Source organism: Umbelopsis ramanniana, assembly GCF_025399195.1.
Source record: "Umbelopsis ramanniana AG unplaced genomic scaffold K450scaffold_48, whole genome shotgun sequence".
NCBI classification, from domain to species: Eukaryota; Fungi; Mucoromycota; class Umbelopsidomycetes; order Umbelopsidales; family Umbelopsidaceae; genus Umbelopsis; species Umbelopsis ramanniana.
Window position 1 is genome coordinate 63,615 of NW_026252134.1, and position 24,069 is coordinate 87,683.

General features: G+C 44.0%; 9 protein-coding genes across 9 annotated transcripts; 4 read left to right on the top strand and 5 right to left on the bottom strand.

The window, feature by feature from the left end:
- Positions 1–54: 54 nt before the first annotated feature.
- Positions 55–7,762, bottom strand: K450DRAFT_98583 (uncharacterized protein). The gene is made up of 11 exons (XM_051593845.1): positions 7,552–7,762; positions 7,314–7,492; positions 7,180–7,240; positions 6,977–7,107; positions 6,703–6,907; positions 6,487–6,624; positions 6,323–6,421; positions 6,146–6,250; positions 3,458–6,052; positions 3,257–3,390; positions 55–3,188 (listed from the first exon to the last, which is right to left on the bottom strand). The coding sequence occupies exons 1-11, from the start codon at positions 7,693–7,695 to the stop codon at positions 98–100; spliced, it is 6,882 nt and encodes a 2,293-aa protein (XP_051442549.1). The 5' UTR covers positions 7,696–7,762; the 3' UTR covers positions 55–97.
- Position 7,763: 1 nt separating this feature from the next.
- K450DRAFT_251360 (uncharacterized protein) lies at positions 7,764–8,765 on the bottom strand. The gene is made up of 3 exons (XM_051590710.1): positions 8,545–8,765; positions 7,948–8,473; positions 7,764–7,837 (listed from the first exon to the last, which is right to left on the bottom strand). Exons 1-3 carry the CDS (start codon positions 8,734–8,736, stop codon positions 7,830–7,832), a joined length of 726 nt encoding a protein of 241 aa, XP_051442550.1. The 5' UTR covers positions 8,737–8,765; the 3' UTR covers positions 7,764–7,829.
- An 890-nt stretch (positions 8,766–9,655) lies between these two features.
- Positions 9,656–11,739, top strand: K450DRAFT_177613 (uncharacterized protein; the record flags this gene model as incomplete). The annotated part of the gene is made up of 5 exons (XM_051584268.1): positions 9,656–9,976; positions 10,047–10,678; positions 10,746–10,932; positions 10,999–11,411; positions 11,454–11,739. 5 exons carry the CDS (start codon positions 9,656–9,658, stop codon positions 11,737–11,739), a joined length of 1,839 nt encoding a protein of 612 aa, XP_051442551.1.
- Positions 11,740–11,788: 49 nt separating this feature from the next.
- Positions 11,789–14,452, top strand: K450DRAFT_251368 (uncharacterized protein). Its single transcript, XM_051590711.1, has 4 exons — positions 11,789–11,969; positions 12,027–12,256; positions 12,338–14,007; positions 14,080–14,452. The coding sequence occupies exons 1-4, from the start codon at positions 11,884–11,886 to the stop codon at positions 14,176–14,178; spliced, it is 2,085 nt and encodes a 694-aa protein (XP_051442552.1). The 5' UTR covers positions 11,789–11,883; the 3' UTR covers positions 14,179–14,452.
- K450DRAFT_251373 (uncharacterized protein) lies at positions 14,353–15,238 on the bottom strand. The gene is made up of 3 exons (XM_051590712.1): positions 15,161–15,238; positions 14,798–15,091; positions 14,353–14,736 (listed from the first exon to the last, which is right to left on the bottom strand). The coding sequence occupies exons 1-3, from the start codon at positions 15,209–15,211 to the stop codon at positions 14,527–14,529; spliced, it is 555 nt and encodes a 184-aa protein (XP_051442553.1). The 5' UTR covers positions 15,212–15,238; the 3' UTR covers positions 14,353–14,526.
- A 1-nt stretch (position 15,239) lies between these two features.
- Positions 15,240–17,352, bottom strand: K450DRAFT_251381 (uncharacterized protein). The gene is made up of 5 exons (XM_051590713.1): positions 17,088–17,352; positions 16,958–17,018; positions 16,849–16,880; positions 16,501–16,780; positions 15,240–16,430 (listed from the first exon to the last, which is right to left on the bottom strand). Exons 1-5 carry the CDS (start codon positions 17,229–17,231, stop codon positions 15,658–15,660), a joined length of 1,290 nt encoding a protein of 429 aa, XP_051442554.1. The 5' UTR covers positions 17,232–17,352; the 3' UTR covers positions 15,240–15,657.
- Positions 17,353–18,126: 774 nt separating this feature from the next.
- On the top strand, positions 18,127–19,325 carry K450DRAFT_251387 (uncharacterized protein). Its single transcript, XM_051590714.1, has 6 exons — positions 18,127–18,335; positions 18,405–18,526; positions 18,620–18,665; positions 18,766–18,822; positions 18,899–19,061; positions 19,129–19,325. Exons 1-6 carry the CDS (start codon positions 18,282–18,284, stop codon positions 19,251–19,253), a joined length of 567 nt encoding a protein of 188 aa, XP_051442555.1. The 5' UTR covers positions 18,127–18,281; the 3' UTR covers positions 19,254–19,325.
- A 1,290-nt stretch (positions 19,326–20,615) lies between these two features.
- K450DRAFT_301831 (uncharacterized protein) lies at positions 20,616–22,695 on the top strand (the record flags this gene model as incomplete). Its single annotated transcript, XM_051593756.1, has 8 exons — positions 20,616–21,020; positions 21,082–21,228; positions 21,297–21,351; positions 21,435–21,511; positions 21,595–21,895; positions 21,964–22,065; positions 22,130–22,228; positions 22,317–22,695. 8 exons carry the CDS (start codon positions 20,616–20,618, stop codon positions 22,595–22,597), a joined length of 1,467 nt encoding a protein of 488 aa, XP_051442556.1. The 3' UTR covers positions 22,598–22,695.
- A 312-nt stretch (positions 22,696–23,007) lies between these two features.
- On the bottom strand, positions 23,008–23,288 carry K450DRAFT_273699 (uncharacterized protein; the record flags this gene model as incomplete). The annotated part of the gene is made up of 2 exons (XM_051593092.1): positions 23,008–23,084; positions 23,165–23,288. 2 exons carry the CDS (start codon positions 23,286–23,288, stop codon positions 23,008–23,010), a joined length of 201 nt encoding a protein of 66 aa, XP_051442557.1.
- Positions 23,289–24,069: the final 781 nt, after the last annotated feature.

The following is a 24,069-nucleotide window of genomic DNA, read 5'->3' on the forward strand; positions in this document are numbered from 1 at the left end:
ATGCAATTTAAGCCTGGAAATGTGAGTGGGATAAAAATCGGAGCAGAGTGAGTGGGAGGGGGGAAAACGAAATAGAGAGGGAAAATATAGTTCTCAATCAAAAATATTGGGTATTTCGATCATGGTGACTCTTGCTACTTTTACGACTACGTCGACTACGACCGCTTTTACCACTCCTATGACTTTCAGCATCTCCAGGCCGTTCATCAAAGGTTGAATCACTGTCGCTGGAGTCGATCAAATCAGATGTATCGAAAGATTGTCTAGGAGCGGTTTCTATTATATGGCCATGGTGTTCTGGTCGAATGGGGCTAGATAAGTCCAAGGCTCGAGAGTCGGGAAAACGGACACTGGTACCAGCATTTTCACTTGTAGTCGCATTATTGCTATTATTGTTGTTGTTATTATTATTGCTGCTACTAGTTCGATTGATGAGCTTTCGTGAGAAATCAAACAAAGCTGAAGGCGTCTTGTAGAAGATGGGAGGCGTTACAGGCGATGGAGGAGCTACTTGGAAGTTGAAATCCACAGGATAGGTGTCACTGTTTCCAGCAGGTGTGGTATTTTCAACAACAGCAGCATCAGCCTTATCCAAATCTTCGTTGAAGAACTCATCCAAATCTTTCAAGGCATTGACCAAGTCATCACCATAGGCCGCAGTGTTGTTATCGGTAGGCGCATACTCAGCTGTGAAATTGGCGTTTTCACCCATCAGCAATGACAAGTCCTCTACGGAGAATTGGAAGTTGTGCTCGCTTGGTATCTCATCGGTTACGGCGGAGCATTCAAAAACGACGGCATGAACATTGTGTCTTGTAACGCGAGCTGCTTCAGACGGGTCAGCCACGTCCCAGTAGAGCTTTGGTTCCGAGCTTGACGATTCTTCATTATCATCTTGTTGATCAGATTTTATCACAATACCCTCGTCCATGACGGCTAGAGCATCTTCTGCAAAGTCGGTTTGTAGTAACTGGAGTAATGGTGCAATAGAAGTCTCTCCCAAGGCGATGGTCGGCGATAATTTGCCCGAGACCAGTGGAATAAGCTCTTTGAGTAATATAAGCGTTTTTTCCCGATAAAACGGTAACTTGTTCCTCAGCAGACTAACAGAAAATGCTGTTGCTTGCTGACCGTATTTTTGAAGGAATACCTCTCGAGTCGACATCACGAGTTGCTTTACATAATCCTGTTGGAACTTGGATTTCTGCCGGGCATAGGTCATAAGAATACGCTGTATGCTCGGCAAGCTGTAGTTCTCAAATAAGCTGGCCAGTTTATTGGCCAACAGAATGCAATCAGCATCCGGAGTTTCACCTTCCAGGCCATGGAGCAGTCGTGGTATACATGCAAATAAAAGATACATGAGGCGAGTCTCGGCGGGGTCGACCAAGGCTGGTTCATCAATAAACATGATCTTTTTAACCAAATTGAGAGCTGCTTCTTCTGTTGCTGCCATTCGTACTCCTTTGAGTAAAAGTGGTTGAAGGCCATCAAATTCGCTTGCCCAGTTCTTCGGGAAGTTGGCAGCAAGTTCACCGTAGGCCGAAGAATTTTCGGAATCGATTTTGCTCAAGACCTTGTCCAGTAGTAGAACAGCTTCATGATGTTCTGGCTCGTATGGACTGTACATGCAGGCAACCGACACCCAAAACAACTGTAAGAAATGGTCACTGATGGTCCCATCCAGAGAATCCGCAACTTTGTGCAACGTTAGCAAGATTTCCAAGGCAAATCCTCGAATATCCTCAGATTTGTCGGCAATGGTGTTGGATAATCGAGCAAGCATGTCCGCAAGCATATGTTGATTAAACGCGGGCATAAGGGCTCGGAAACATTGGAATGACCGGCACGCTATATGACGAACCGAGCAGCATGTCGCCCACTTTAGAGCGGTTTCACCCCACTTTTGCCTTAAGTCAGGCTCTTCCGGCAAAAAGATATCAACAATTTGTTCGAGTAGGTTCTGTAATTCTACTGAGCTTTGAAGGTTTCGATTTTTGTAAGTGATATTTTCGTATGACCACAGACGTTTTCCTTCCTTTGCCGTCAACATGGCCACAATATCCGTTGCCTTTTGCAGGGTATCCATGTCGGTTGTTTGGCGAACCACGATAGAGTGGATGAGGTTGATAAGCAAGCATCGAGACTGATCACAAATGATGCTAGTCAAATGATCGAGTTGGACAAAAATGCTGTGTAGCAAAAGTGGTAAATGGACACTGAGTTCACCTCCTGCTTCAATGGCGAGCTCGACTAGGAATACCGTGGCAAGTTGACCGCGAGAGAAAACCGCCCGCTTGGGATATGGAGGAAGTACCTGCTCAATATCAGCCACAAAGAGGAATGGGAAAGCGTTTGCGTGCTTGCTGCTAGCGTCCTTGAGTTGAGGAACCATGGAACGGGGAGTGATTTCAGCAGCCACTTCATCCAAAACATGACTGAGTGCAGACGTGCGGCCAAGGCAAACCAGAACACGCTTAGCGTGAATGACAAACCAAGGGTTGCGCTTTTCCAAACCAAGGTCCAATAGGTACATGATGATGGCTCTAACGTTTTGAACATGTTCAGACACTAACTGACTCCAAAGAGCCGCTACTTCTTTGACATAGACATCGCCATATTTGATGGTGATGTAAAATATATTGGAGCACACCATGAAGGCTGAAGAGCTCAATTCGGTATCTTGTGGTCCAACAGACAAGTCTACATTTCGTAACCATGGCAGCATGTAATTCAATACTTCGCGCTGATTGTTTGAACTGATGTGCTCAAATCGTTGCGTTACTTCTGAAAGAATGGAATATGTCTGTTCTGGATGGTCCACAGCCAGACGAGCCGATAACAGCGACTGGGTATACTTGTAAATGGTGGGTAAGTTGCTGATTATACCGATTTCGTACTCCTTGGCGCATGAGTCAACAAACACACGCTCCTCAATCACTCGTAGCAAACGAATGGCCGCTCTCCGTATCGTCTTCTTCGCATCCCCAGCTTTAAAAAGCGCCACACTCATAATTTGATGGATATGGCATGGATAGTCATCGACACGGGTGATAATGTCTGCTAAGACGAGAAAGTAGCCTTGCGTGAACTCAAGTTTTGGATTGCCTGCATAGCACTGTTCAATGATATCATCAAGTAAAAGCGCTTGGTCTCGATTGTAAATAAGGACAGCTTCGAGGGCACGTCTAGATAGGCCAAGTGTCAGCAGGATGCCCAACCGTAAAAATTGAGGTATAAAAGTGGGTGTGCCTACCTTGCAATCATATGATATTTTGTGTCATGGCTTTCGAACACAGCATCGATCCAACTGAGCAGATTGACGATATCAAACTGGATGACGGCTTGCCTTGCCTTTTTTTGTCCTATGAACGCATAAACAGAGCCTCGCTAAAGTGTTGGTTAGTATCATCAAGAAATAGGGAGATTTGGAATGTGACAGCAATAATAGACTTACACAAAGAGCCGCCATACCGCTCAGAGCAGCTGTTTCCAATGCTTTTCGCTCTTCCTCCATCAACTTTGTCATTTCGCCTCGTTCGCGACTGTCTTTGCATTGCTCCAGCACATCACGCATCATAGTCGCTTCCCGCGTCCGAGTAATCGACGCAAAAGCGCCATAGCCGCACCATTCCTCAAACATCTTGAATAACGCTAACCGGGTTTCAAAGGACATGATGGCACTTGGATCGGCCAGTTTGCTAATGTGCTCGTATAGTTTTTCGACCAGCTGACAAAGATAAACCCGGAGGCGATGGAACTCCCAGTCAGTTTGAACTTCACTATCCGCCAAGAACGTCTTTGTCTCTTTGACATAGCTCATCAACGTATCCATGATGAGTTTGTCCCGTATGTACACTTCCTCTCGAAGACAGTCCGCAGTGAGTTGGAAGACATTCATGACAGCTATACGAAGTCTATCATGCTTCTTTGTTCGTTTATACTGATATGGTTTTTGGTAACTTTTTTGCTTAGAGTCTTCCAGAATAATACTGACAAAGACCTGCAAATCCTCCATAAGAACCTTGTAAACATCTTTGTTGATGGTACCCAATCCTTGGACGGCGGCTTCTCGGATGGTTCGATGTTCGCAGGTCAAAAACTGCATGATCATGCGAAATAAATCTCGCGTGTTGGCAATACGCTCTACAACCGCAGACTGCTTACGTCCACTGTTAGCCCATGTAGATGTTGGTAGCCGGTCTTGCGATAGGGTAGATGTGGAGCAAGTGAACATTAAATAAGTTTTCCATTGGTCAATCAATTCAACACTAGCCATGCGGTTGCTGATATTGCTAGTACTTGCTTTGGCCATGCTGAGGGTATTGCCGGTATTCATTTTATTGCCTTCCACTGCACCTTGAATCAGAGATTGCATTTGCAACAGTCGAGTACAAACATTCTGTCGACAGAGGGCAACCGTTCCGGGAAAGTGTTCGAAACACAGCTTGACAACTTCAGGAAAGAGGGTTTCCCAAATCATGATATCCGAGGCATGATCGCTCTCTGCAAGTTGAATAAGAACATGTTTGGCGTCTCTTCGCTGATGCTGCTGTAAACGAACACGCTCCAGAATGGCAATTTTGCGACCATGAAGAATGTTACTGTCCTTGTCAAATTTGATGAGCGATTGGCCGACCTGCTCCAAAAGGTCATAAATTCGAGTGTATTCGCAACTTTTGACGATATGTGAAGTTCGATGCGATGTCATAGAGATCGGTCGACGATTCATGTCACTTTGGGCGACGGGACCTAAGTGCTGTTGTAGTCTAGCATCGAGTTGGGCTACAAGCTTCATAACTTGAATTCCCGGTCTTCGAATGGCAGATAGCTTGCTGCATAAGAATAGGAGACCATTTGCTTCAATTTCTTCAATCAAGCTATAGATATCAGATAGCTTTGTTTGCACCTCAGATATGGTTTTCGGATTGGGCTCTTCTGCAGTTTTGACTTCATTTATGACCTTCTTGAGTTCCGCCACATCTAGCTGCTCGACCCAGATATTCAAAAGATCTGTGTACAATTTCAATACACCTCCGTTGCCATTAAAATTACCACCCGTAATGGGTCCATTGGCTAGGGATGTAATGACTTCGGCATATCGATCTTCTACCCGGTAGATAAATCTTGAATATCCAGAAACCACAGTTTGTGCATATCCCTCCTTTGCAAGGCGTATAAGGGCTAAGCTGGATGCTCTAATCATTTCAGGATCAACGTAGGTCGTATAACGAGCCAGTAGTTCTACCACTTTAGGCAAGGTTATACTGGGAGTTGGAATTCGAGGTATGCTGCTGACAATGACCCTCAATAAATCAATATAGGGCTGTTTGTCTCTCGAATAAGTGGCAGAGAAGGCAGCGTATTGATGATGTACATGTTGACCTGATTCTGCAGTTGTGATTCCACCAACAGTGTTGACGAAACTCGGTACAGAATAAGATGTCTGTGCATTGGCGTTATTACTGCCTGGGCGCCAAGTAATGTTCTTTTCGTCGATTACGAGCATACGGCCATACGCGGAATCCAAGATGATTAGCACCTTGCTCACTATCTCGCCAACACGATCCAATATATCTTGTCGAACACCGCGCGGAAGGACGTTCAAGGTGGTAGCGCTGGAATCTTCAGACATGCCAGAGACGGCCATATCTATATTAGTAGGGAATGGTGGTTTCATTTCGCCCTTCTCGAGGTCGTTGAGGACTAGGCGAAAAGCCATAATGGCAATCATCATCTTTTCCGGATTAATAACTTCAAGTGGTGAGATAGCAGATGATACATTCGAAACACCGTCCACATTTAGCAACGTGAACAAGACATTCTTGGTTGCGTAGTCAATGTCGCGCATTAGTATAAAATAGATGATTTGAATAAAGTGATCAAGCGGCACTTCTGCTGGGTTGACGCCTCTACGCATGGGCGGAAACAACGTTCGCACGATCCCGTCCAATCTTTTGAAAGTCGCAGAAGTGCTTTCAGTGCATCGAAACAGGTATACCCAAATCAGCCTGCTAAGACAGCCAATGGAGATCACACGTATGTTCTTGTCCTATTGCATTGAAGTGTATATATAAGTGATGCAGCCCAGAATTGTCTTCGTATGTTCACTTCATGCCTCACGTCATGGACGAGAAATCCTTACCTTATTAAATTTCGAAAATATGTTTTCAACAAATGGGTACCAGTTGGCTATGAAAAAGTCCTTTCTACTGACGCATAGCAAGGTAGTCATCAAAGGGAAACCCGACTGTGAATGCCAAGAAGTATTAAAAAACACATGCATTTACACTTTAGTGAAAATCGTGTTGTGGCCACCTACCATCAACCGTCTGGGCTTTAAGGTCATTTTGAGAGCGCGTGGATAAATTAAGTCGACAGTTTTTGACCATGCAGGAAAATTGACTTCTGCCACAGCAACCTTGATAGCACATCATTTAGTAAAACATGAATATTACAATCTTGTATATTCCACCCAATACATACCGCTGCCACAGGTAATAAAAGTTGAATAAACATTTTGGCATAAGCATGCTTGATCTTCGCGCCGTGAGCATTTTTGAAGAAGCTAGCGCAGCTTGATAGAAAATCTGCGGTTTCCTCGAGTGCGTCGAGGGGGTATATCTGTCAATGCAAGTAGAGGTATCAATATATTATCAACATTGAGCAGTAAAGTGGCACACCATCCATTAGAGTACGTACTTTGATTTTCAGATATCGCATGCCACGGATAAGCATTTCGATCTTGTTTTGTTTCTCCTTCATAATAGCATGGTAGTTGTATTTTTCTAATTCAGCTATAAATCGATCGCTGACGGATACAAATCTGATGTTGGATAGTGCACCAATCAATTCTGCAAACAAATCCATGCTGGCTGTTCGATTTTTGGATCGATGGATTAAATCCCTGCAAACCAGAACTTTCAGAAAACTTGCGCAAGAATGTAAAAATTATGGAACCCCATTTTCATCTTACGGATCAGCATTTTTGAGTTGATTGAACACAATTTCCTCCAAATTCTCTGCCAAGTCGTCCGACAAATCCTCGCCGTTCAATCGCTTTACGACCTCAATCAATGTTCTGCAAACGATGAAAAGAGAGGATAACTAAATTCAAAGATAAATTCAAGTAAGCTACAAGAGAACTTGCATCAAGTCAAATGAAATTGGTATACAAACCGATAACCTTTCCTTCAGGACTGACGGCACTTCTCGAACCCTGGACAGCGGGGCCGACTCGCTGTGATATGGTGCAGTGAGCCAAAGTTTCTGTTTATAAAAACAAAGCTTTCATAATAAAACCAATACTGTACCTGACTTTCCTGATCAACGCTGAATCGACCGGCTCGCCCTTCAACTTTCGCCACTGCATGACGGCATCAATTACAGGTCTCGGCCGGTGACTACCGATCGATCCTAGAGATCTTATGAGTTTATCGAAAATCGGATCCACACCCACGCCAAGCCATGTCTTAATGTCAATTGGCTGATCCTATAGAAGATATATGAGTATAAAAGCAGCAATAAAGTAGAGAATGAAGGGTGTCGTACAATAGATGTCGATAACATGAGCTTGATCTTGTTGTCTGCCAATGCCTCAAACTGTGTGAAGACAGCTTGGAGGGCATATTCGGAGCTGTTCAGTCGAAGAGCTACGACTTCCTGATATGATTCTGCTGGTTCTTCCGCAGCCATCGCCCCAGTAGTAGCAGCCAGCAAGCGCAGAGGTGCAATGAAGACGGCTGAGATTGACAGACGAACGGGGAACGAAAAGGGAAAAATTCAGGGCTATTTGCTCTACCGCCGCCTTCAAGTGAAGCACCAGACAATTAAATTGCTTCGATAGTGATATGTGATTTTTATGACATATGGGAGGATAGAAAAAAAGTATATGCAATTAGCACCGAGCTGTTTACTCTGATACAGTTATGAAATGGGGTTATGTACAATTGGTATTGAAAAGATCTTGGGCTGTTACCACCATAAAATCATCCATGAGTGTGGACTTGTCCAGCAGACTATCAATGTCCTTTGGGGTCACGACGGTTGAATGTTCACTATCATACTCAGCCTCGTCGTCATGCTGAAGCAGATGTTCAATGTCTGCCAGCGAATAGTTAAGTTCTTGGGTAGAGGGAGATAATGAGGAGTTCTGTAGGGTAATATCAAGAGACGACGGATGGTTAAAAACATCGTCACTAAAAGATCCCATATTTTCTTTCTGCACGGGTGGCGCAGACAAGAGTGGCAACCCACCTTGCCCAACGGCATTGGCATTTACACGGTCAAACGGCTTCCTTTTCCGCTGATTCAACATGGACATAGAAACAAAGCTACGATTCCTCTTCATTTTCAGCTGTCTTTGTACAAGTGGTGACGAGGGTGGTGGCGAAGGAGCAGGCTTTCTACGCGTCTTTGGAGGTTTATCTACGATAAATGTCGACACGAGGTCTGTATCGAACGGGTATGAACACTGAAATAGGTAGACATGGTTATATCAGCTATGGGATCTAGGAACTATTCGGAAAAGATCGAGTCAATTACCTTGGAGTTCATGCACATGTAAAAGTCACAGTTTAGGTTGATATTATACTGCTCAACGCTGGATGAGCAGCGAGGGCAGGGTGTGTCTACCAACGGCATAAGAGGCTGGACCCTTAACGTAGCGGGAATGTGTGGTCGTAGTTGAGCTTGATTTAGAAGCTGTTCAAGTTGCAGGCTTGTTGAACTGAACATCAATTTTTTTTTATTGCACGGTCACGAACCTCTTTCTGCCAGCAAAAAAAAAAAAGGACTGCTTGTTCGGTAAGCGTTGCAAAATGTTCAAAGTGATGATATTCGTCATGATATCCTTGTTCATTATAATGTTCGCTAAATGTTTACATCAGAAATAATGAGTATTGATGAATGAAAAAAATCTTCCCGAAGTTGAGAGCTGTCGATGGATTTAAAACTGTGGAATGAGGACCCTTCTCCCCTGTCCCCTTAACAATTCTTTTAGCAAGCCGTACGATCAATAATATTGCTTAGATATGAGGCACGATACAGTAAAACCATGTGTTATTAGCCGTTGAGTCCCAAACTAGCAGATAGCCCGTCGGTATCGCACTGTTCACTTAAGACATTGTCATGGGAAATTGTCTATCCAGAAACCCGACGGTTATTATGCCATACATGACGTTTTAACATCATTTATCGTTTGATGAGGTTGAATCATGGCTGTCATAATTACTGATAAACTGACTGAATCATTGTGGCTAAAAGACCGGCTCTGTTCAAGCAGAAAGGGTTTGGATGACAAAAGTTGAAATTTTCCTGGCGCTGCTAATTCTACGACGGAAGGTTCACAGCCAAGTTCTGCAAAAGTCAACCTTACCTTTCTCATCTCCCCCCTTCCAAAAGACAGCCCCACTTATCATAATTTGTAGTGTGGTGTGTACTTCACACACGCATCACACGCCCTTTCCTCGATAATTTTTTGGTTGTACGATTCCTACTACAAATGTCTCTATTCCTTTAAATCCCTCTGATATTTTACAGCACACATTATAAACACCATCCCACAACCATGATGGACAATAGTTATCATCACTACAATACTGCAAAAAGTGACCAATCCGTCGATTCAGGGATTCATAGTCCTCCACAGCACGACATGTCTGACCCAATATCCAGCTCTGCACCTGAAGACGAAGTGGAATACAACAATGAGGACACCACCAGTAGTAGCATTCTAACCAGGCAGCTGGCTGCACAATATCCAGAATACGAAAATTATCCCTCCCAACCCCAATACCCTTCCGGCAATGACGTTATTGATCGATCCAGTCAACACGATACGGAAAAGGTCGTTGAAGTATCTCCAAATGGCCGATATGCTCGTTTGAACACTGTGCTAGGCAAAGGTGCATACAAGATTGTATACAAGGCTATCGATCGAGATGAGGGATATGAGATTGCATGGAATGTCTTGCAGGTAGGACACACTCGATTTCATGACTACCATTTCACCGTTATATACTGACTGGACCTACGCAATCCTACAGATCTCTAGGCAAGAATTTAAGGATTTGGGCCATGAAATCGATATTCTCAAATCCGTTCGTCATCCTAATATCATTACTTTCCACGATGCCTGGCACAATGACTCGGAATTCATATTTATTACTGAACTTATGACTTCGGGAACATTACGTGAATACATTCGCAAACTATCGTTGCCTAATATCAAGATCATTAAACGATGGTCGCGCCAAATTTTGAAGGGCTTAGCCTACCTACATAGCCACGAACCACCTATCATTCATCGAGATCTCAAATGCGACAACATCTTCATCAATGGCGCTCACGGAGAAGTCAAAATCGGTGATTTAGGGACTGCGCAACGCACATCCCCGTTGATGAGCACTGCCAAACGTTACACGGTGATCGGCACGCCTGAATTCATGGCCCCAGAAATGTACGAGGAAAGAGGCTATAATGATAAGGTGGATATCTATGCTTTTGGTATGTGTCTCTTGGAAATGGCCACAGGGGAATACCCTTATGCCGAATGCAAAAACGCTGCTCAAGTGTTCAAGAAAGTCACACAAAACATCAAACCTGAAAGTTTGTCCAAAGTACAAAACCCCGAAGTACTTGCTTTAATCAATAGTTGTCTTGCCAGTGAACATGAGAGGTGAGTAAAATACTCCGTTTTGGCTTCATGACGCATCGACTCAAACTGACTGCGGCCATTTCAATAGAATGTCAGCCCAAGAAATTCTGGAACATTCATTTCTCGCCGTTGAACCAGAAGTGGTTTTGCTCGCCACTGACGCAACCAAAAAACAGTTGACGCTACAAGTTGTTTTCAAAGGCATGGATCGCCTCTCTGTGAAATTTGAATTTAATAGCGACACGGATACCGCTGAAGAGGTTGTCAATGAAATGGTAGATATTGTTCCATCCACTCTTGGTAACCTGCAATGTGGCATTCTAACCCCTTTTGGCCAACAGATTGAGGAACAAGTCCTCCCAGATCGATATCAACAGCTCATCACGAACGAAATTAACCGTATTCTACGAGATATGAACAAAGAACCTGGTGATGAAAATAAGGAAGAAGATCGCATGGTATGGAGACGCGAAAATGATATTCGTTCGGAACTAGAGCGAGCTAGGCAAGAGCTAGTCATGGCCACGGACCGAGCTCATGAAGCCGAGAAACTTTGTATGACGTTTGAACAGCGAGTGCAACTTGCTGAAGAACGATATATCGATTTTATGGAGAAACGAGAAGCAGAACATGAAACATTAGCTCCTCCAGTAGAGTCGTCATCGTCATCTACCCATATGGATGACGATCGGATATGGGAATCGTCTGGCCGCACATCTCATTCTGCTTTGATGGCCCATGTTCTGTCTGGTAAGTGAAAACACTAGCAATAATTTTTGACGCTTATGATCGATAGCTGGCTAGTGATTAACCATAATGAAACGACTTGCCTTACAGAGTATGACGATGACACAAGTATTGAGAAATTTGTCAATGATACGGCGATCGCTACCAATCGAGAGCGGAAAACGGTGGAGTGGGCAGCCAAGTTACGAGCCCAGGATATTATGACGGTTGGCGATTTACGAGACTTACACGACGAAGACTGGAGTGGTATTGGATTGACGGTGTTTGCTCTACGTGCTCTTAAAAACATGCTTCGCCATAGTAAGAAACGCCCAGACGACCATAACACCTTGTAATCCTTGCCTCAGAGGTTTACAGAAACATGCATTTGCCTAAAAAGGCAACCACTTGATTTCATTGTCTCATCATGATCCTCACTTGTATCAAATATATAAAAGAACCTCATCTTATCAACTTATTTTAAATATTCATAACATATAATGTCTGACGATCAAACTCGACAACGCCGCCAAGACGAAGCTATTGAGCGCAAGGAAAGAGTGCAAGAAGTTGCCTCTAACCTGCGGTAAGTTTCAAGCTCAACAACCACAACAAAGTCTTGGCTCCTAAACCCTTTCTATAGCCAAGGTAACGTCCCCTCAAATGATAACTTAGTGCAAGGCATCGACAAGCTGCGCACTTCCGAAGTGGTCGACAACACCTCCAAGAATATGTCTCCTGCTGGCCAGCAAGTGATGCAAAATCTGAACCAGGTTTTGGATACCTCTAAGCAGGTCATCCAGGAAAAGAACTCAGATCAAGAGCTCCAGACCATCGTACAAGATGGTATCCATGGTAGCAAAGGCGCTGCTGGTAAGCATTATTTTCTAGGCTTTGATTTCATAGTATTTACGTAATGTTTTAAAAATATTTATGGCTGCGCTCATATTATAGATATTGGTAAACAACATGTTTCCGATCAGCATATTCGCGAGGGACAAGCTAGTGCTCAAGAACTTGCTCAAGAGGCAGGTCGTAGAGCCTGGAACGTCACCCGCTTGATGGTGACATCTCGTGAATTCCGTCGCCTCGTCGCTGACCTTGAAGGCATCGTTTCTGATTCCATTCGCGCCAGTATCACTGGTGATGAGGAAATGAAGCAAAACGTTGGCTCCAACATTGGTAGTAACACAGAAGCTGCCCCACAAGATGCTTTCCAACGTACGGGTGATACTGCCCGAGGTCATGCTGGTGATGTGTACCGTGCTGGTGTCGAAAACACTCAGCCTACCGTCGACAAATACGCCAGAGGTGAATCCACGTTTACCGAGGCCGGCCAAGAAATTGGTTCCAACGTCACCTCCGGCATTAAGAAATCCGTTAGCGGAATCAATCTCAGCCCCGAACAGCGAAACACCCTTCTGCAGCGTCTTAAGAATGTTCTTTTGGAAGTTCACTCTTCTCAAGAATACCAAACAGCCGTTGATGATTTAATTTACATCATCCGTCAAATCGGAGAACAAGGTGAACAGTTCGGTGGACAGTTGAAACAAGCTCACGAGTCTACCCAAGAAGCGCATGGAGATCACATTGATAATGTGACTCAGTCCTCCAAGCAACTTGTTGAGAAGTTTGCCAACGGCAACAGCCTTGATCCTTTGATCAATGCCGTCCGTGAATTTGGCAGCCATGTCAAGGACGATCAAGAGATGCGTAACTACTTGACGGATCTCCGCGAGTTTATTCACAAATCTATCCGTGATACTTCATTTATCCAGTCTGAGGAATATGACCAGAAGGCTTCCGATCTGTTGGATCGTGGCCAGAATGAGATGAAGGAGCGCTATCAAGGCGACACTGACCGTCTTATCGACGAAGCCAAGACTTTCGGCCAAGGCTTCAAGGAAGACACGCTCAACCAGAAGCTCGCTGACGACTTGCAAAACCTCACCAAGAGTGTATTCTTGGACGAGGAAGGCAAGCCCACATTCAAGTATGAACTGTTCAAGGACTTTGCCAGCATGATTCCAGTCATTGCTGCTCAAATCGAGTACTTGCCACTTCCTCCTATTGAAGGCTCTGACGCTGAAATCGACTACAAGATCAATAACCTTGTACTCCGCTGCTCTAACGTCATCCCACGCTATGTCAAGATTCACACCGACACTGAGGTCCATATGGAACCCCCCAGTGAACACAGTGATCGTGTCCAATCCACTGGCAAAGGAACTGCTGATATCTCTAACCAAGTCACCATTCAATTGTCACACGTCCGAGCTGACGCTCGCGATGTTCAATTTGAATTCCGCAAGAAGACTGGTATCAAGGTAGCCGATTCCGGTTTGGCTGACATCCATATCCCTGATCGTGGTTTGGACGTCACTATGGTGGTCAAGAACTCCACTCCTAACGCCAATTCCAATGTGATGGAAGTCGTCAAGGTTCAGTGCAAGCTCCACGAGCTCAAGCTCAAAATGCGCGACACCAAGCACGACACCATGTACAAGCTTCTTTCTCCCATCATCAACACCGCTTTCAAGAAGAACGCAGAAAAGGCCATTGCTGAAGAGCTGAAGAAGGTGCTTATCCGCATGGATCAACGTGCTGGTGAGCTCCAAGCCAAGGCTCAATCCCAGCTTGCTGACAGACAAGCCCGAGTCCAGGACAAGGCTCAAACCAAGGCCCAGGAAGCCAAGGCCACTGCCCAAGATGCTCATCAAACCGTCAAAAGCAACATCCAAAGCAACGCCGATTCATTCAACGCTGCTGATCGCAACCGCGAAACTGCCAAATAATTGAAAAAAGTAGCCAACATCCTGAGCGTTTCATCGTTCGTGGCTCTGAACATATGTGTCATATCTACTACTCTATACATATTCACTCAGTACATAACACTCTAACGTTTTTCCACTAAGCTGTTTTCCAAGTACAATGGGTTTTTCTTTCTTTCTTTATTATTACTATCCCATAAGCCCAACTTGATATGCAATAAAAAGTATTTCTAGTCGTTTGGAAAGGAAACAGTCTGACCTTGGCCTAGGCGTGTACTCTTGCTCACAACCCATACGAAACAAGCATTGGCTTTTTCTTTTTTGTTGTTGGTGGTTTATTATTATTTTTTTGGTGTCTAAAACTCATTCCATTTAGGCGGATCCTTCTTGTGCCTTGGCGAGACGTCTTTGCTTGACATCCCAGTTATACACTCGTGCAGTGTTGACCTCCATGGTTGTGATTTGATCACGCAAGAAATCGAGATCCTCAATGGCGTTGCTCAGCGACAACTTCGCCGTTCCCAACTTGGATGCCAACAGGTCCTGAGCCTCCTCCAAGGTGTATTCCAACATGACATTCGCCTATCAAGCAGTGTCAGAACTAAACCCCCCGCCTAACCCATGTCATGAAATAGCAACTTACACCCAGCCACAAGTACACCGTACCGCTTGGCTCAATTTTGGCTCTAGCATAGAGCGTGTCGTTCAATTCAAACTCGGTCTCCATGGTAGGGGTATCGTCATCGCCATCTTTCTTCTCCATCAAGAACTCGACAGTGGACAATGTCTTTTGAATCTCGGGAATCTTCTCTTCCAGAATCTTTCTTCGCTGTAACATGTTCATTTCCATAAACTTGTATTTACTGATGGCCTCTTGGAATTTCTTGAGCACCACCTCCACTGGTTCAGCATCAGAAACATAATCTTCAACACGTTCCTGTCACGACACGCAGGACATTTAGCACTTGTTCAACAACACGTTCAAGACGTGCGGTAGATTACTTACAACGAACGGTGAGGTTGGTATACCTCGTGGATTGGTCTGTACTTGGGCCATGATCAAGTTGTGCGGGGAGGACAATCGAAGGATCAAAAATTTTGGGAGCGTGAAATTTCCCCCCCCTCCCAGACCATGTCACGCCAGTGAGGTAAATCAGCCAGGCTAGACAGACGATACCGCCAGTAAGCTAAACCAGCCAACCGATTCGACCCTCTGGACTGACAGACAATACAGCTATGGTTCATAAAAACTGTTATTCTTTTCTGCATTTAATAATGTGGCAAAAAGCGAGAGTACAAAAGGAGTGGTACAAAATGAAGGGCATCGCATAAAAGGGGGAGAGAGGGAATATGGGGTGTGAAGGGTTTAACAATAAAAAAAAAAAAACGTTAATGAAGCTGCATGATCCATTGTTTCCTGTGCATTTGTTTTATTGTTCTTTCAAGAGAAAACAATGAAGAAAAATGAGAGTGAATCGTTTGCTGGCTGTGCAGAAGATTGGCTTAGTTCTTGGTGATCTTGAGACCACTGGGAGAGCCCTTGAGCACACCAAGACCAACAGCTTCCTTCTCAGAATTGAAGCTGGTGTAGAAAGCATGGGTAAAGGCGGTACCAAGAGACCAGTCGCGGTTAGAGACACCCTTTCGGATCAAAGTCTCGCAGCAATCTCTGTCGCCATCGATTTCGCGGGTCCAGTAAGAGGCAGGAAGGGTGACAGTGTACTCATCGAATCTGAGCTTGAGAGGAGGCATCTTGCTAATTTCGCTGCACTTGATGGTATAAGTTTGAGTGGATTCGAGGAACTTTCCACCGAACTTGTCGTGGAACTTGTCGGCTTGGTGGCAAGGCATGGTGATGTAGGATGAAGAGGTACTGATGGAAGCAATGGTGTCTTCGCTTTGTTGGAAATCCAAACCGTTACCAAAGTCAGCCTTCTTCAAGCAGACATCCCAGTTGCGGGTCTCGCCCTCGACAGGGTCAGCGAGGGTAAGGTAGTTGAAGTCACCAGTGATCTTAGACTTGTCAACACCACCAAAGATGAGGTATCCAGCGGGAGCACTTTCAGTAGTACGCTTGACAAAACCAGTGCTGGCAGTGTCGGTGGTAGGGGTGGTAGTGACGGGGGTGGCAGGATCGACGGGAGCAGTGGTAGGAGCAACGGTGGTGTTAGTGGAGATGAACACACCGAACTGAGGACTTTCGATTTGACCAATTTGAAAAGCAGCGTTAACAAAACTGCTAGGTTGGGTCATCAAGTCTTGACGACGTTGCAAGTCTATAGGAAATTATGTGAGTTATGGAGGATAAATGGAATTCTTGGCGTTATAAAAAAAATAAAAACATACTGCCGTTGCCAGCATAGAGCTTGCCAGTCTTGTTGAACTGAATGTTGGGACCGAGACCGAGGTAACCGTCGAAACCGGCGTCGAATCCGCTCATGCGATCGGCACCACCGATAGGCATGTTGGGAACGGTTCGGTCGCTGAAGGTGACGGTGTCCAAGTAGACACGAGTATCAACGCAAGCATCGCCATAGTTGACAGAGTACTTGTGACCAGTTGACACGGCGGTCTTTGAGCGGGTAGAGTAGTAAGTGCAACGGTCGAGACAGTTTTCAGATCGGCACTGTCAAATGAATTGGAAGATTAGTAAGTTGATGATGGCAGGTAAGGCAGGCAAGGATGGATAATCACCTTTGAGCCACGAATCCAACTCAAACCGGTGCCTGCAATTAAAAATAGGGTGTCAATTTAAATTACGGTTTCAGGATAACCGCCACAAAGGGGAAAAAATAACACGTACTGGTGTCGAAGACAACGTTGAACTCCTGAGGAGGAGTACCGACGGAAATCTTACCAGCAAGCTAAAAACAAGATAGTGGTCAGTCGAGTGCCCTACGACGCAATGAAAAAGTGCTGGGTCGAATACGTACAACACCGTCATCTATCTGCTCTCCAGCAGCTTGATAGAAAGGCGAAGGTGATCTTCGGTACAGTGGGATGGTGACATGCTTGTCAGCAACGGCGGTAAGGGCGAGCTGAGCGAGAGCAGCAAGGCAAAGGATGGTGGAGCGCATTCGTAATTTTTACTTCGATAAATCGCTGAAGGCGTATGTGTTTTTGTAAAGTGAGTGGCAGGGATATCTTCGATAGGTTGTCTCTTTCTCTAGCTCTTTCTCTTTGTTGGGATGAAGGAGGTCGACGATAAAGGACTTCTACGGTGAATGAAGGTAATAAAGAGAAACAACGAACGAAAAGGTAGAAAGGAAACTGTGGAAAGAGTTGATCAAATATTACGGTAGCACACCTTTTCTATTTTTTACTTATGCCTTTCGGGGAGTACAACATTTATCATAGCTTTTCTATCGATGTCACTTTTTGAAAACACGCTGAGGTCTGGGAACATTGAGATCGATGAATGGGCGGGGGGAATAAGGCAACACTATGGAAAAGAACCATCCCTTCATGCTTTCTATTGGGTGAACGCAAGCATATAACTTATATCGAGGTCCCTATCCCATTTACCAGGTCATTAATATTTCAGGTTCAGAAAATGGTCGAGAACCTCGTGTGTGGTAGAAAGTAAAGTTAGCGGTACCTCGTTTTTCCAGCCTATACTTTGTTTCTATGGCGATCTACACTTTTCCTTCTCTTTCAATCGTTCTCTTGAGAGAAAGCTACCCTGGTTAACTTTCAGTTTGCATAGGCCTATTGCATAGAAGCGTGGCCTGCACGCGTAGAAGGATGCTATATTTTTTTTTAGTATCGACTAATGAGGCACTAAATTGAACTGGAATAACTTTGTAATGTTGCACAAACAAAGCGGGCCTCATAATTGAGTAAGCTGTGGTATCAAGGAATTCAACGACGTGGTTTATGCCAAGAACTACAGTGCTGTCAATCATGTACATCGTGTTCCCTTTCGCTTGCTTGTAGATCGATACTATAGGAGAAAGCACAGATAAGAAGTTGTAACAAAGGAAATAAAAAAATTCCACATTTCGCTGTTTATTTGACAGTAGGTTGTGGCACTCTTTATTGCAAAAAAAAAAATTTAGGCAGAGCAATTTCTGGCCCACCTTCATTCACCGAACAAGCCACGTACTCAGTGTGGAATACCACTCACAATGTCCAGCCCTGCTAATGTCATAAAATTCCTGCACATTATTGAAAATCTCAAGGTGAGATATTTTCGCATTCAACCCAGCTAGTGCCCAATCACGGTTCCCTTATGTCTTACCATCCGTTAGAGAACGAAGCGAACAGGTTGGGTGGACAATGGAATCCGACAACCTGAATCCATCGCCGATCATATGCACCGAATGGGAGTCATGGCCATGTTGATTAATGACCCAGCACTGGACCGTGAAAAGTAAAAATATCCTATGAAATGAAAGAAAGGCAGGGGCCCCCACCCTTTCTTGGTATTCTTCAGCGCACTTACGTAAATTACACTGAACAATAGGTGTATCAAAATGGCAATTGTTCACGATCTTGCCGAAGCCGTTGTGGTTCGTATCCCGAACTTTTTCCAATACCATCATCTAGATCCTCTGCTTCGCCATATTCTAGACACCGTCAACTTACATTTTTTATTTTTAATTCAAAAAGGGTGATATCACACCACACGCCGGTGTTAGTAAGGAGGAAAAGTTCAGACAGGAACGAGTAAGTGGAGTTCGGTCGGCACCGGTCCAAAATTGGCGATTCCGGTTACTGATCGTATTCTTCCATCCAATGTTAGGATGCCATTCAAGGCTACAAGACCTTATTAGACGATCAGATGGTTGCTCAGGAAATTGCCCAGTTGTGGCAGGAATATGAAGACGCTACCACACCTGAGGCATTGCTGGTTAAAGACCTAGACAAGTTTGAGATGATTGTACAAGCCATGGAATATGAGAAATGTTGGTATCCAATGAGATTCTTGCTAAATGCGTGAAATTGGTGTCTTACCCCCTTCCCCACTTCTAGCCGACAATAAGAAACTTCAATCCTTCTTTAATTCGACAAAGGGAAAATTCACACATCCTACAGTCAAGGCATGGGCAGAAGCATTGTACGCAGAGAGGAAACAACACTTTGGAGAAGAGGAGTAAGTCAGGTTTTCCTTGCTTCTCAGAGCAGCTGCCGAAACCATCCCCATTCATCTTGACCACAACGGTCTATTCTTTTCATCTGCAAACCCTACCAATTCAAATCACCATAAACCATGCAAACAAGCATTAAATAAATCGGGCGGTTAGAGGACTACTTTGACTCCCTCACGAACTTTAATGTTACGAGCTGGCTGGTCGGTTTCGAGACAACATGCGAGTTGTGTGATGAATTTCAGACCGAAAGAAATGTGGGGAAATGGATAGGACTTGTCACAATGTAGTATGCATCCAAAACTCAATATAACGAGCTTACAATAACGGAAAGTGTATGTACATAAGCAAGGCCATTGACAGGATAGCGTTTATGTTATGACTTTTAGTTCAATTTCCAATGCGTTTGTACCCAGGGCACAAAATCATGACTTTCTCTTTTTAGATTTTCCATTGTTTAAAGCACCCAGATTGGACAAACGCGCTCTCCTGATATGCTGACCCATGTTCACCGTGAGGATTAGCACAGAGTCACATAATGTGCAAAAGGGATGAATGTAATAAGGTTCAGCCTTCATGGAATGCACCATTCGGCTTATGCCTATCTGGTTTCCATACAGCACATCCAACTGGCAAGTTAGCAAACCGAACCTGAGAAATTTCTATTGTAGCTGTTGAACCTAGCGTACCCCACATGGAAAAAAGAAAAAGAAAAAAAAAAGGGCAACTGTTTTGCACAATGTCACAGACCAACAACTTCACTAACTTTCACCATTTACTTTATCTTATTATTGCATGATCATAGCATCCGGCGAACGGCAGAAAAATGACCTATCGGTCATTCTTGTTGAAAGCTTATTATATCCTTACATAAACTTGTACCTGCCTTATGTTATTGGGTAATCGTATTCACCCCTTTTGTGAGGTTTCCATTTGAACTGAGAAGGACCATACTTTTATAAAATTGAAAATATACTCAATTTGATTTACGGCTGTGGGGACGACCGTTCAAATATACCACTGTACACGTTTTTCTCAATTGCATCCACAATTCAGTCGCAGGTTTGATGGTGTTTTCGATACCCCGGCAAATCATGCATAGTGTATGTGCAACTAGCTAATTTTCAGATCACCGTCTTCACTTTGTTTAAAAGTCGAATCGCTTTGCAAACAATCATTTTTTATTTTCTACATCTCCATCCTTTTCTACCATTGACTGTCGTGGTGCTTCAAGTCAAATTCCTTCCTTGATTCTGCATACCTTACTTACCAAAAGACGTTCAAGACCTCTTTCTCATTCCAAGACATAACTACAGCCCCCACTATACATACTACATTCGTTTTTCCACATTCTTGCCATTCCTATTCATCATGAGCTCGGATCTGGAAATGTACCAATATGGAGTCAAGTCAAACCGCTATTCTTCTGGTCGGCCACCAGTACCCCCACTAGATATAGATCAATCACCTCACACTCTTTACTCTGATGATACATGTGCATCTACTCCTTCTGAAACACAAACTGTCATTGAGCATCCATCTGTTCAACCCCGCACCTACCCCATCGCATGGCTTGTCTTATTCTTACTTGTTTTGCTTCGCTCAGCTGTCAGCATATACCAAACAACATTCAGTCCTATACCTGCAGTCACTGCAGAATATATGGGTGTCAGTTTGACAGCAATTAATTGGCTTGCTAATGTACAATCTATTGTATATGTCATTCTTAGCTTTTTCACTGGTTGGATCTTCGAGACTATAGGCGTCAAGAAATCGGTAAATTAACCTAACTGCTCATAGCTTGCTGGAAATGCTTTTTACTGATGCTTCTTCATAGCTTTTGTTGGCTGCATGCTTAAATACTATTGGATGTTGGATTCGCTGGATAGCCGTTCAATTCCCACAACCATCCTTCCCTATTCTGATGATTGGCCAAGTTATTGCTTCGGCTGCTTGTCCCTTAACCCTCAACATTATGACTATGGTAAATAGTTAATTTCAATACTAAAAAACTGCTTATTTCATTGCTCTAATCTCAATGCTGGCCGAAAGTTTGCCGCCACATGGTTTACAGAAAATCGTCGAGCAACTGCAGGTGTCTTTGTTGGTAAGTTATGCACATCCCTTATATTGGCTGACACATCCTTGTAGCTCACCATAGGTTTATTTTTTTAAAAAAAATCTCCACAGCATCAAATTATGGTGGTATTATTGCCTACTTCTTGATGCCTGCCATTGCAACTGGAAAGGAGCGCATTGGATTTACTGTAAGTAATCAATTTCTACCAACTCATGATTTTACAAAAAAAAAATATGCCGAAAAGCTTTATCGCTGACCACTCTGGATTAGTTAATCATGGTAGCCGTGATAGCAACCGCTGCTGCTGTTCCATTCTTTTTCATCCCTGAAAAGCCACCTACGCCCGCTTCGGTTGTGTCCACAGAACCACGACCATCGTATTTTGGAGGTATCAAATTACTGATGTGCAACAAACATTACTGGGTGTTGTTGATGATTCATGGACTCAACGTTGGCTTAAGCATCTCGTTTGGTACCTTGTTCACTCAAATTCTCACGCCATATGGCTATACAAATTCTCAAGCCGGCATTCTCTCGGCTGTTGCGCTAGTGTCCGGAACATTGGGATGCTGTAAGTATTAGTCCGGATAGCCGTGGCCTTTGACCAATCATTTTCTAACCATTATCTTGGGATGGCAGCCGTGGCTGGTCCAGTACTAGATATCACCAAGCAGCATAAGCTCTTTTTACGCTTGATGGCGCCATTGATGCTTTCCACATACGTTGCCTTTATCTTCATAAGTGAGTGCTTAATCTCTTGTACCGAGAGTACGTTACCTTGTCTAACATTACATTACGCTTTCAGTTCAGAAAAACTCTTTCGCAGCTGTGCTATACGTGAATGCCATGAATCAATTTTTCCTTTCCTTCTTGGTACCTGTGGTCATTGAACTCGGTGCAGAAGGTATGTACATGAGGTGGTTTGCATAAGTGAAAAATTAGCCAAATGATAGTCTAACGAAATTTCCTATTTCCCTTTTGGCTTTTTGCAGCTTCATATCCAGTATCCGAAAGCACATCGTCTTCTTTCCTCTGGCAGTTTTGTCAGATCTTTGGCTTTATTTTCGTCCTCATCATGGACCAGCTACGTGATCCCAATGGTGATCCAAAAGATAACCTTACTCATGGCTTAATCTTCCAATGCTGTGCAGCCGCCGTTTGTACCATCTTTTGTTTCCTCTATAATGGACCCATGAAGCGAACAGAGGCCCTTCAATCATTACGCAGCCACGACATTGACAACCTTGCCATCTCCAAGGAAGACCAGGCATAATTATAATTTACCCCTAAGCCATGCATGCATAACATAGCCTTTATACTTCGCGCAGCAACATTTAAAACCGCTAGATGATAGCCTTCTCATCATAGGATATCCGCTTTTAATCCCTGAGCAGCTTGATGATCCATTATACCACCGTTTCTTCCAATGATGCTGTATAGTTCACCTACGAAGGCTTGCTACCTGTAATCTAGCCTTCTCCTGGCGCAATAAACAACATTACCATTTTGAATTTTCTCCTCATCACAAGCTGTCTCCTCGCACAGTAAAAAGAAAAGAAAGTCTCGTAGTGTGAGTAAAGGTCTCTATTGGACAATGCTAAAGTGAAGTAAGGGACGATGTGGGGGTGGGGAATAATAAACAAGAGATTAAAAAAAACAAAAGTACAAGCATGAGCGATGCTTCTATTTCTTGGCATTGAGACGCTCCTTCTCCAAGTTTTCTTTGAAGGCCTTCATGAAAGTATTGCTGGTTTGTTGACCTGGTGAACACATTACAGTATTAGTCATTTGAATTCAACTATGGTTTTCTCCAGCGGCCTGATATATATGTACAACTTACCCTTAGAAGTAATGGTGGAGACATGTTGATGAGTCTTGGCGGCTACAGCATTGAAAGTCTTGCTAGCGAGAAGACGCTCAGTGACGAAGGATTGGACCCAAAAGTTGACAAGGCGTTGGAACATTTTACGTAGAAAGCAATGGAAAGTCAATCGTGCCCCGGCCAACCAGGTTTCTGAAAAATCTGAATGAGGATCTGTGACTGCTTAATCGGAAAAGGTCATTCGCAGAGCAAAAAGTCCCCTCACACACCTCAGCACTTTTCAAAGGAAACAGTACATATCGCTGTAAAGCTATTGTTTGTAAAATCCCTTTATAAATAATATTGTCTTTGCGATCGACTTTTTATGGAAAGTAAGGGTACAGTTGATGAAGCATAGATTATCGAGATGTTGTAAGCTAAACTTCAGGGATAAAAAACCCCAACGACCCCATTGAAGATCTACGACTTGTCAAATACAAAACAAATATATAGTTAGAAAGCGCAGAACCTCAAGAATTTTCGCGGACCATTACCTTCCCGAGACGATGGTGGCTGCAATAACCACCAAGGAGAAGGAGCGGAATGGGCTGACTATGCGTCAGAAAGAGCAAGAGAGATAATAGTGCGGAAGGAATGGCGGTGGGCAGTAACGCTGATCTAGCAGCTGTTTTGGAGGCCAGAGTCAGCCCATTAAAAATTCTTCAGCAGGAAGACAATGGGAAGGAGAACGTGAGCGGTTTCAAGCACGGTAATGAGACTAGGGCGAGAGGAACGAGATACAGAGGAAGGCAGGACAGACTTCCATGAACTAAAGGTAAACGAGCTAATGTCATTGCGACATTCCTTGAGGATGGATAATTCAGGACGTACTTCAGACTAAGGCAAAGATGCGAGAGGAGAAGAACAACAGTCGTAGCGACAAT

What these genes read in the sequence shown, in the direction of transcription:
- K450DRAFT_98583 (XM_051593845.1), bottom strand. Translation starts at nt 7,695, where the DNA reads ATGGCTGCGGAAGAACCAGCAGAATCATATCAGGAAGTCGTAGCTCTT. An exon ending in TCATGTTATCGACATCTATT is followed by an intron (nt 7,493 to 7,551) that starts GTACGACACCCT and finishes TATCTTCTATAG; the next exon opens with GATCAGCCAATTGACATTAA. An exon ending in TATTTTCGAAATTTAATAAG is followed by an intron (nt 6,053 to 6,145) that starts GTAAGGATTTCT and finishes TCAATGCAATAG; the next exon opens with GACAAGAACATACGTGTGAT.
- K450DRAFT_251360 (XM_051590710.1), bottom strand. Translation starts at nt 8,736, where the DNA reads ATGTTCAGTTCAACAAGCCTGCAACTTGAACAGCTTCTAAATCAAGCT. An exon ending in ACATGTGCATGAACTCCAAG is followed by an intron (nt 8,474 to 8,544) that starts GTAATTGACTCG and finishes TACCTATTTCAG; the next exon opens with TGTTCATACCCGTTCGATAC.
- K450DRAFT_251368 (XM_051590711.1), top strand. Translation starts at nt 11,884, where the DNA reads ATGTCTGACGATCAAACTCGACAACGCCGCCAAGACGAAGCTATTGAG. An exon ending in TGGTAGCAAAGGCGCTGCTG is followed by an intron (nt 12,257 to 12,337) that starts GTAAGCATTATT and finishes CTCATATTATAG; the next exon opens with ATATTGGTAAACAACATGTT. An exon ending in CTGGTGAGCTCCAAGCCAAG is followed by an intron (nt 14,008 to 14,079) that starts GCTCAATCCCAG and finishes CAGGAAGCCAAG; the next exon opens with GCCACTGCCCAAGATGCTCA.
- K450DRAFT_251373 (XM_051590712.1), bottom strand. Translation starts at nt 15,211, where the DNA reads ATGGCCCAAGTACAGACCAATCCACGAGGTATACCAACCTCACCGTTC. An exon ending in TACCAACCTCACCGTTCGTT is followed by an intron (nt 15,092 to 15,160) that starts GTAAGTAATCTA and finishes GTGTCGTGACAG; the next exon opens with GAACGTGTTGAAGATTATGT. An exon ending in CGGTGTACTTGTGGCTGGGT is followed by an intron (nt 14,737 to 14,797) that starts GTAAGTTGCTAT and finishes ACTGCTTGATAG; the next exon opens with GCGAATGTCATGTTGGAATA.
- K450DRAFT_251381 (XM_051590713.1), bottom strand. Translation starts at nt 17,231, where the DNA reads ATGCGCTCCACCATCCTTTGCCTTGCTGCTCTCGCTCAGCTCGCCCTT. An exon ending in AGCAGATAGATGACGGTGTT is followed by an intron (nt 17,019 to 17,087) that starts GTACGTATTCGA and finishes TCTTGTTTTTAG; the next exon opens with CTTGCTGGTAAGATTTCCGT. An exon ending in CAACGTTGTCTTCGACACCA is followed by an intron (nt 16,881 to 16,957) that starts GTACGTGTTATT and finishes TTTTAATTGCAG; the next exon opens with GCACCGGTTTGAGTTGGATT.
- K450DRAFT_251387 (XM_051590714.1), top strand. Translation starts at nt 18,282, where the DNA reads ATGTCCAGCCCTGCTAATGTCATAAAATTCCTGCACATTATTGAAAAT. An exon ending in ACATTATTGAAAATCTCAAG is followed by an intron (nt 18,336 to 18,404) that starts GTGAGATATTTT and finishes ACCATCCGTTAG; the next exon opens with AGAACGAAGCGAACAGGTTG. An exon ending in AGCCATGGAATATGAGAAAT is followed by an intron (nt 19,062 to 19,128) that starts GTTGGTATCCAA and finishes CCCCACTTCTAG; the next exon opens with CCGACAATAAGAAACTTCAA.